Genomic DNA, 10000 nt, shown 5'->3' with positions numbered 1-10000 from the left:
ATCAAGCCCAAAGCTACGGCTCCTCGATGGCAACCTCGTCTCTTCTCTGGTTTGGACATTGACTAAGCATTCCCATAGAAAAATATAATTTCATTTATCTATAGGACCTTTTCAGTAGGGATTCGGGGTAGGGGAGGTGTGGCTGGGGTGTATGGGGGTGGGGGAGGTGTGGCCGGGGTGTAGGGGTATAGGGGGAGGTGTGGCCGGGGTGTAGGGGTGTAGGGGGAGGTGTGGCTGGGGTGTAGGGGGGTGGGGGGGAGGTGTGGCTGGGGTGTAGGGGAGTAGGGGGAGGTAGGGGGGGGGTGTAGGCTTAGACACGATTCTGACAAGCGTTCTTGGATCACTTCCTACAGGACGTTCAGTTCTCCGGGCGACCGTGGAGGAATGTTTCGCCTTCGATATGACTTTTATGGTTGTTTGTTTGTTTCAAAGGTCTTGATATAGAGGAATGATGTTGAAGAATAAAGAATTCTATTGGATGTTAGAGACATTTGATCTTAGAGGTTACAGCTGGGGCTTTAATGTATATTTAAGTTTAAGAATTATATATCTATAAATTTTTCAACGCCTATGAATAATTACCAGTTATCATAAAATCAAAATTAAATGACGGATTACAGGTATTCCGAAAAGAAATGCCGACAGAGGGAAGTTGCAATGCTTAATTCTTGATTCAAAATCCTTTAGTTTCCCCTATTCAGCGTTCACCAAGCTTCAGTCCAGTGGCTGGCTATGAATTACGTTAATCATAACCTGACTCCGCTCCTGGAGCCATGGCTAGCGATCGGCGTATCCCCCTGCGGCGGCGGTTGGGGACTGAAACGAGGTCATTCAGAGCCACTCGGGAGGAGGGGGAGGGGGGGAACCATGGATGTAGGGGGGGAGAAATGTAGGAAAGGGACTAAGGTAGAGGATAAGGGCATTGGTATGCAGCGATGGTATCTCTTATGGACATGCGTATGCGCACATACACGTGGACGCTTTCTTTTACGTGCATAGCTCACACAGGCACATGTAATGGCGTACGCAAGTGCAGATGCAAGTACATTTGAATTCACATCCATCCTCATGTATACGCAGCTGCATAAACACACACGGAGATACAGACACAAACACACTGATATGCATACATATCAAGCAAGTGACACACATACACACGTAATACCTCATGCTCGACCTGATACGGAATAACTGTTAGAAATGCATAGATACCCAAACGTACCCAAACGTACAGGGTAGGGGCAATTACACACACAAAGGCAGGCGCCCGCATACAGGGAGCGTGTCCTACTGACCCACTTTCAGGCAGGACAAAATAGGATAAGGAAAAAGCACAGGACAAGGTAATAGCCCATGGTGACCCCCTCCCGTCCAGCCCCCTATTCTATGCCTCTCTGCCTGCTTGGCTTTCGCCCTTCGCTCACGCTCTCTTTCTTTCGCTTTCTCTCTCTCTTTCTCTCTCTCTCTCTTTCTCTTTCTCTCTCTCTCTCTCTCTCTTTCTCTCTCTCTCTCTCTCTCTCTCTCTCTCTCTCTCTCTCTCTCTCTCTCTCTCTCTCTCCCTCTCTCTCTTTCTCTCTCTCTCTCTCTCTCTCTCTCTATCTATCTATCTATCTATCTCCAATTCTCTCTCTCTCTCCATCTCTCTCACACACACACAAACACACACACACACAGCACGGGGAGAAAATACGGATCCATGACAAGGAAGCGAAGGAATCCATTACGTAGAGGCGTACCGTTAGTCGCGTCTTCGGCGGGGTGAGGGGTGGAAGGGGGGTGGAAGGGGGGTGAAGGGAAGGGGGAGGGGGTGTAAATGGGGGAAGGGGAAAAGGGGGATGGAACAGGGAATGCGGGGTAGGAGGGAGGGGAAGGGGAGGGGTGGAGAGGAAGGGGAGGGTGATGTAAAGGGAGGGGAGTGTAGGGGTAGGGGAAGGGAGGAGAGGAGGGTAGTGTAAGGGGAGTATGGGGTAGGGTAGGGGGAGGTGGAGGAGAGAGGGGAGGGGCTATAGAGGACAAGGGGCTGTGGAGCGGGTAGGGGGGATGGAATGGGGAGAGGGGGGATGGAGGCCCTAAGGACTTGATGCCCTTTGGCGTCTGGCATTTACGGTACAGTACACAAATTGTCACACAGTTTCAAGCGCAGGCGTTTGTTTGCGTGACAGGAGATCTGCTACCATGTTTATTTGAGCTATAGATAGTGTAAACCTTATGTTGATGATGGTATCAATGATGATGATTCGGTAATATAAGATATATTGGATCACTTGATATCAGTTCTCTATCTCTCTCTATCTATCTATTTATCTATCTACCTATCTATCTAAATATCTATCTCCATCTTTCTCTCTCTATCTATCTCTCTCTATCTATCTCTCTATCTATCCATCCATCTATCTATCTGTTTATCTCCATTTCTTTATCTCTCTATATCTCTATCTCTCTATCTATCTATCTATCTACCTACCTACCTACCTACCTACCTACCTCCCTCCCTACCTACCTACCTACCTCCCTCCCTACCTACCTACCTACCTACCTACCTACGTGTGAATTTCAACCTGATTCAAAACGGTAGGTATGTATGCATATCACACCTCCCCTCCCCTCCCCCCTCCCCCCTCCACAGAACAGAATCTAAAACGCACTCTTCTCTCTCCCACAGCAACACCAGCTAAGATGAAGGTCCTGATTATCCTGTCGCTGTGCGTGGCTCTCGCGTGGTCTGCGTCGCCCTCTCGCTCTGCGCCCGAAAGTGGACTCGACGCTAGAGCTCGCGTGAAAAGGGTAGGAATCATTTTCCTTTGATGCAGGGATTTTTTTTTTTTTTTTTTGGGGGGGGAGGGGGGTATTAGCATTAGCATCATCCTTATGATCATTGTCGTTATTTTCATGGTCATTATTTATGATGTCATTATTATCGTTGTTACTATTAATATCACTATCACTATCATCATCATAATACTATTACTAGTTAGTTAGGTAGATGGACTAATAGATAAAAAGATAGATAGATAGATAGATAGTTCGGTAGATGAATGGATAGATGATTACATAGATAGATAGATATGTATCCCTATATATATCCCCTTACTCGTAAAAAAAAAATCAATATAAAGTAATCAACAAAGGTTATTCTTCTAATTCCTTTAATCTTTTCTCCCTTTCCGTATCCGCCTTCGACGCTACAAAAAAAATAATAATGACATGAAAAAAATGAAACCCAGGACCATCCAGTAGACAGCTACGCGGCGCCTCCACCACAAGGACACGGTGGTGATGGCGGAGTCTACTACTACTATTATCCTACCGAAGCTCACCCAATGATGGCGAAGGAGACGGAGGAGGAGGATAAGAAGAAGGACAAGTGTGCTGTGGAAAAGGTGGTTTTTTTTTTTTTTTTTTTTTTTTTTTTTTTTTTGATGTGGGGGGGATTCTTCCTCTTTTTTGATGGGGGGTGGGGGGGTAATCTTTTACGTGGCAGCTGGGTTTTTTTCTGTTTTGTTTTCTTTTCTTTTTTTTCTCTCTCTCTTTCTCTTTCTTTGGTTAGGTTGACATTATTGATTTGAGAGAAGGATGAATGATCCAAGACAGAAAATATGTCATCGTCATAATTTCTACAGACGAGGATCATAACACCCAACGATATCCTACATAAAACGAATGACAATCCACAATAAAAAAATAAAAAAAAGAACGAAAACAATACCAAACTCATCACCGCCATTCCTCCTCTCCCATCCCCGTCTCCACAGCTACTGCCGCCCATCATCCTCATCACGATCTTCCTGGGTATCATCGCCGGCGCCATCGTGGGTCTGTTCCCGTCCCTGACCTTCCCGACGTTCCAGCAGCTCATCCCGGCGCTGAACCAGATCGCCAATGGAAGGGCCATGGACGAGGTGAGTTCCTGGGGGGTCTGCTGCTCTCTGGGGGCTTTGCGATGTTCGCTTGTTTTTTATTTCTCTCTCTCTCTCTCTCTCTCTCTCTCTCTCTCTCTCTCTCTCTCTCTCTCTCTCTCTCTCTCTCTTTCTCTCTCTCTCTCTCTCTCTCTCTCTCTCTCCTCTCTCTCTCTCTCTCTCTCTTCTCTCTTCTCTCTCTTCTCTCTCTCTCTCTCTCTCTCTCTCTCTCTCTCTTTTCTTCTCTCTCTCTCTCTCTCTTCTCTCTCTCTCTCTCTCTTCTCTCTCTCTCTCTCTCTCTCTCTCTCCCTCTCTCTCTCTCTCTCTCTCTTTCTTCCTCTTTCTCTCTTCTTCTCTCTCTCTCTCTCTTCTCTCTCTCTCTCTCTCTCTCTCTCTCTCTCTCTCTCTCTCTCCCCTCTCTTCTCTCCTCTCTCTTCTCTCTCTCTCTCTCTCTCTCTCTCTCTCTCTCTCTCTCTCTCTCTCTCTCTCTCTCTCTCTCTCTCTCTCTCTCTCTCTCTCTCTCTCTCTCTCACCCCAGTCCTTTCTTTCCCTCAGATGACGGAGATGGTAACCCGAGCTGTGGAGAGCGAAGACTGCTTGCCTCGTCTCATCTGCGAATCGGGGAAATTCGCTGACGGATACACAACGGTTCTCAGGTACGATTTTTTAGAAGTGATCTCCGGTGCATGGGATATGTGTGTGTTTGGGGGTGGGGGGAAGGGGGGGGGGGGTAAATGTGTAAATTGTGTGTGTGTGTGTGTGTGTGTGTGTGTGTGTGTGTGTGTGTGTGTGTGCGTTTAACGAAAAATAATGACTAATTCTTTCTTCCCTCCGACGCTGCAGCTTCTTCGAATTCTTCACTCCTCGCGCCTTCGAGAGCAAGATGAAGATCTTCAAGGACTCCGCTCTGAAGAAGACTGACTGCAAGCGCTACAGATGCGCCTACATCGACGGCAAGCCCAAATAAGATGACTCACTGGCGACTGACTGATTTTGCTTTCTTGCTTTGCTCCTTTTCCAAGTTTCTTGACACTGTTACCTAAATTCTTTATCAAAATTGTTTATCTTCCGTGTCTGTTTAACCACCAGATTTTTCTTGCTTCTTTTCCAAAAGTTTCTAGACACTGTTTACCAAAATTCTTTATCAAAATTATTTATCTTCCGTGCCTTGTTAACCACTAGATCTTGTTACTTTTTTTCCAAAATTTAAAACAGTTACCAAAATTCTTCATCAAAATTACTTACCTTTCGTGCCTTTTTAACTACAGTTGTTGTTTTTTTTCTCTCTCTTTCTCTTAAAATTATTTTCTTTCTTGTTCTTATTTTTCTTCTTAAATCTCTGTTCTTCATTTATCAACCACAATATTTCCATCGTCTTTTTTGTTGCCAAGAAATTAGATTTTAAAAAATCAGGAAATTTCAAGCCTTCATTTCTTCTCAAAACAAATGATTGTTATATACACTGCCATATTACAATATCTTACTTTTTTCTTATCTTTTCCCCTGTATCTCAGTGAGAAGGAAATTCATGCTGGTTCATGAATTCACAAAGTTCACCTTCAAAATTTTCTACCAAAGTCCTGTTTCTGACTATACATTTTTGTCTGTTGTTTTGATGTTCAGTTTATGTTTATCTATTTATTACATATTTATTAATCTTTGACAATTCTACACATGACGTTAATAGACTCAGGTATAACATTAAGATGCATCTTGACTTATGTTAGTTTTATGACCGCAACACAAAACAGACTGCAAAAGACTGAGACATACTGACTTCTGATTTGTAACTGATTGTGACGTAAACCTAAATACCAAAGTTATTGAAATCTTCGATGCATATCCATATTCTCCATATCATTGAGAATAGCTTTTACATGTTTCATTCAAGAAGCATAACCGTTACTTCATTTCCAGTTGTTGTTGTTTTTTTTAAGCAAATTTATTGCAGAACCATTATTAAAGTCATCTTCACTTTTTTTTTTAATAATAATCCCATGAATAAATTATGATTCGTTTTTAATGTAAATAACTCATGATTTTAAAAATATATATATTTTTGGTAGGTAAAAAGTATGATATGACCACAATAACTTGACCAGACTGACGAAAAACTTGTATTTAATATATTTTGTTAACACCCATTATCATTGTTTTGTTGTACTGCATGTGCCATAATAAAAATAAGGGATAAATCATATGCAATTATGTTGTCTGTATTTTCCTCCAGTCTTCATTTCGTATGAAGAATTTATATAATAAGTGTGACACTGTCTTGGATATGAATACTCAATACAGAATGAATAAAAAAAATCATGTCAATTTTCAGTATCTAGATTTCACTTTATACAAGTCATATTCAACTGTTTGTTATGAAGTTTGAGTATTGAGAAAATATGCTCATGTGATAATGCTAAACAACAGTGGCGTCTTTGTCATACCATGCTATTTATACATCACAATGAAATATTACTCACGCTGTTAGAAATAACAATGACCGATATATAAACTACAGTCTCAATGCCATCTTTTATGATTTCATCGAACTTCCTTTCAACATCAACAAGAACTTCATTTGCTATCATCGTTTTCTTGGATTCCAAATGTTATGAAAGACAGCAGTGTATAACATAAACAAATACAAGTAAACAAAGAACAGCTGACAAGTGAAAATCAGCACGAGAATGGAAGTATATTGGAGGAATTGGTGTCTAAGTTAAGCATGACATTTCCTTTGGATAGCTAGCTTCATCATTAGTTGGTGACTTAGAAATGTTTAGAAAATTAGATGAATAAAAGTTATGACATTTTACGAAATCCAAGAAGTGTAACGTTAAGACAAGTGCAATTTAGTTTCATAATAACTTCGATATATCTTCTGGTAACAAAAATACTCAAGTTAGATCTACAATGCCATTCATGTCGCCCCAATTTTATAGAATGAACTGAATTATCATCATCATCATTTTAGACGAATATGAGTTGACAGTACCCATCGGGACCTTTCATAATCAGGCCTATCCCAGTTTTCACAGAAGACAGCAACTCACAATAGGTCCTATCATTTCGAAGAAGAATTTTGCAGCAGGAAGCGTCACAAGATAGTACAAGGTCCTATCAGGAGGAAGCTTTTTAACGAAGTAGATCTCAACAACAAGAGACAGTAGACGGTGGCAAAGGCAAAGGTAAAGAGGGAAAAAAGTACATTAAGTGAAAAATTATTTGTTTTGAAGTACAAACATCACATATATATATATATATATATATATAATATATATATATATATATATATATATATATATATATATATATATATATATATAATATATATATATATATATATATATATATATATATATATATATATATATATATATATATATATATATATGTATAGTGTGTGTGTGTGTGTGTGTGTGTGTGTGTGTGTGTGTGTGTGTGTGTGTGTGTGTGTTGTGTGTGTGTGTGTGTGTGTGTGTGGGTGTGTGTGTGTGTGTGTGTGTGTGTGTGTGTGTGTGTGTGTGTGTGTGTGTGTGTGTGTGTGTGTGTGTATGTGTGTGTGTGTGTGTGTGTGTGTGTGCTGTGTATTGTGTGTGTGCGTGCGCTCGCGCGTGCATACATGCACGTGTTTGTCGCATATGAAAACGTCAAGGCAGTTTCAAATCTTATTCAGTTTCCATATCCAAAGTAAACGAAATACCTCACTGCTGTCTGTCACGGGTAGAGTTTACAATATTACTATATAATTATGTTTCGTGTTGTTAGTCACCCATAATGATTTGCTGGTGAGTGAATATGAAAATTATTTTTCTATTTTTAATGATGATTTAAATAACTACGAGACCTATATTTTCTCTTAATGTTACTCCCTGTCCATCATCATATAATGAACAGATGTTATTTCCTGGTGCATGCAATGTACCGATCAAAGAAATAGTGGCATTTGTCTGTGCGCTCGCGTGCGTGCGTGCGTGTGTGACTGTGCGACAAGTGTGCGTGCGAGCGTGCGTGCGAGCGTGCGTGTATATGTGTTGTGGGTGTGTTTTGTAGCGCTTATATATCTTTTGTTTATTCAAACAAAACAATAGTAATTGTGTGGAAATACATGGAATTTCTTCCTGAGGATATAAATAAAATAGTTTTCAATTTATTTATAATGAAATGCAAAAAATCCTTAGAAACAAGTGCTTCTTATATGCTGGCAATTGCAATGTGTGTGTGTGTGTGTGTGTGTGTGTGTGTGTGTGTTTTGGAAGAAATGGTTGTAATGCGATGTGTGCTGCATAGCTAGTGAAGTTTTGCAAGGAAATCACTATGTTTGGGATGCTTTAACCATGTATATACAACTTACAAACACCCATGCATGCACACACACATGTTCACGTATATGCACAGACATAAAACATACATACACACACACACACATACATTCAGACACAACCCTGTAAAGTATTTATAACTAATTCTAACTCTTGTTACATGGCTTCAGAATATTTGCATTTACATTAGAAGACAACTATGCACGAGTTTGATGTTGATAGGGCGGCCTTGAGAAAAAAGAAAAAAGAAAAACATCGTAATAAAAAGCCAAAAGAGAAAGGAGGAAGAAAGTGATGTAGCAAATGTTTGTGATTTTTCAACAACTTGACCTTTCATGCTCAACTAAAAAATAGGACTTCACTGCCAATGAATAGTTACAACGACTATGGTCCAAACACTTTCCAAATGTGAAAGGGAAATGAAAACTGAAAACCTGAGACTCAGGAGATCACATAGTGGATAGGAGACTAATGAATTATCCTTCCTGCTACGAAGCTGTAGAGAGGTCAGTCTAGTTGATGACCTCAAAAGTGGCTGCCATGTGGTTGGAAAGGCAGGAATGTTTATATATATATATATATATATATATATATATATATATATATATATATATATATATATATATATATATATATATATATATATATATATAATATATATATATATATATATATGTGTGTGTGTGTTTGTGCAAGTGTGTGTGTTGCAAACTTTATATAACTTCGTATGATGTAAGATGAAGGAGTAAAGGCATTATATCTGGATATAGTAGTACCTTCTGAAACCCTGTCACACAAACTCAAATAAAAGTAAAAGACACTTCCTCCAAATTCATACACACACATACACATTAACAACAAACAGAAATCCCCTGCATCGTATTTGAACATTTCCATTAACAAATGCAAACAGACATATACACACAGACACAAACAGAAACATGGCATATACTAACAATCTATATACTTATCAATACATACAGGTTAAAATAAAAATTACTAATCCATTAATATATTTATTGTAAGAAATTTGCATTATTGTACCCTAATTCCATACACACCTGTACACAGACCCATATAAATATGAATAAAATATTGTGCCAATCAAGTCACAGATACATATAATGATATATAACAATCTATTATAATTCAAACCTTCAAAACAAATATATTTATAAGCTATGATACACACAAAAAAAAAAATATATCATAAACCACAGGCTCAAAGTGCAGTTAAATACAACAGTCTGAGGTTCAATCTCAGCCAAAAAAAAAAAAGAAAAGAACCTTGGACAGATCTCTGGAAAAAATTTAGGTCAGGAGATTTTTCACTGTCTCAGGATCTCGTGGCAAGAGAGCAGATGGGTCTGTGTATCCATTCATGGGGTTGTGCACGAGGGAATGCAGCTTCACATAAATGGAACTCAGGGCTTCTGCCGTCCGCTGGTGAAGCGTTCGACGGAAAGATGAGCTCAGGAGCAGGCGTGTGTGAGGAAGCATCAGGTGATCAGGAGCCGACAGATATCCATCGAGTTTTGTCTGAAAACAAATAAGGTAAAGTCAACAATTTGAAAATGATTTTTTCATAAAAGAGGTCTTCCTTTTGATGTCAAAGCTAAAGCATTCAAGCAGAAAGTACACAATATACAGATAAAAATCCTGAGATACCTGATAACAAAGTTTTTTTTATAGAAAACAAATACAGATCTTTACAAACATCATTTAATTGAGTATACCTTACTGAAAAGCTTCTCTCTGGGGTATATTTTCTTAAATATGTTGAAA

At 39.6% G+C, this 10000-nt stretch overlaps 2 protein-coding genes across 3 annotated transcripts in view; one reads left to right on the top strand and one right to left on the bottom strand.

Moving 5' to 3' along the window:
* LOC122254873 (uncharacterized) overlaps positions 1-6101 on the top strand; it is an 11542-nt gene extending 5441 nt beyond the window's left edge. Inside the window, exons 2-6 of the mRNA XM_043018735.2 lie at positions 2663-2784; positions 3225-3380; positions 3753-3899; positions 4452-4552; positions 4740-6101. Coding sequence (XP_042874669.1) covers positions 2677-2784; positions 3225-3380; positions 3753-3899; positions 4452-4552; positions 4740-4863 — 636 coding nt within the window. The 5' untranslated portion in view covers positions 2663-2676 and the 3' untranslated portion in view covers positions 4864-6101. The remainder of the gene's footprint in view (positions 1-2662; positions 2785-3224; positions 3381-3752; positions 3900-4451; positions 4553-4739) is intronic.
* A 3117-nt stretch (positions 6102-9218) lies between these two features.
* Cog6 (conserved oligomeric Golgi complex subunit 6) overlaps positions 9219-10000 on the bottom strand; it is an 11054-nt gene continuing 10272 nt past the window's right edge. For both annotated transcript variants that reach the window (XM_043018733.2, XM_043018734.2), the window contains one exon: positions 9219-9754. In XM_043018733.2, the coding sequence (XP_042874667.2) occupies positions 9527-9754 (228 nt within the window). In that variant the 3' untranslated portion in view covers positions 9219-9526. The remainder of the gene's footprint in view (positions 9755-10000) is intronic.

The sequence above is a fragment of the Penaeus japonicus genome, unplaced genomic scaffold (genome assembly GCF_977035675.1).
Source record: "Penaeus japonicus unplaced genomic scaffold, GWHDUDI00000001_assembly GWHDUDI00000030, whole genome shotgun sequence".
Classification (NCBI taxonomy): Eukaryota; Metazoa; Arthropoda; class Malacostraca; order Decapoda; family Penaeidae; genus Penaeus; species Penaeus japonicus.
This window is presented reverse-complemented; position numbering and strand designations above follow the sequence as displayed.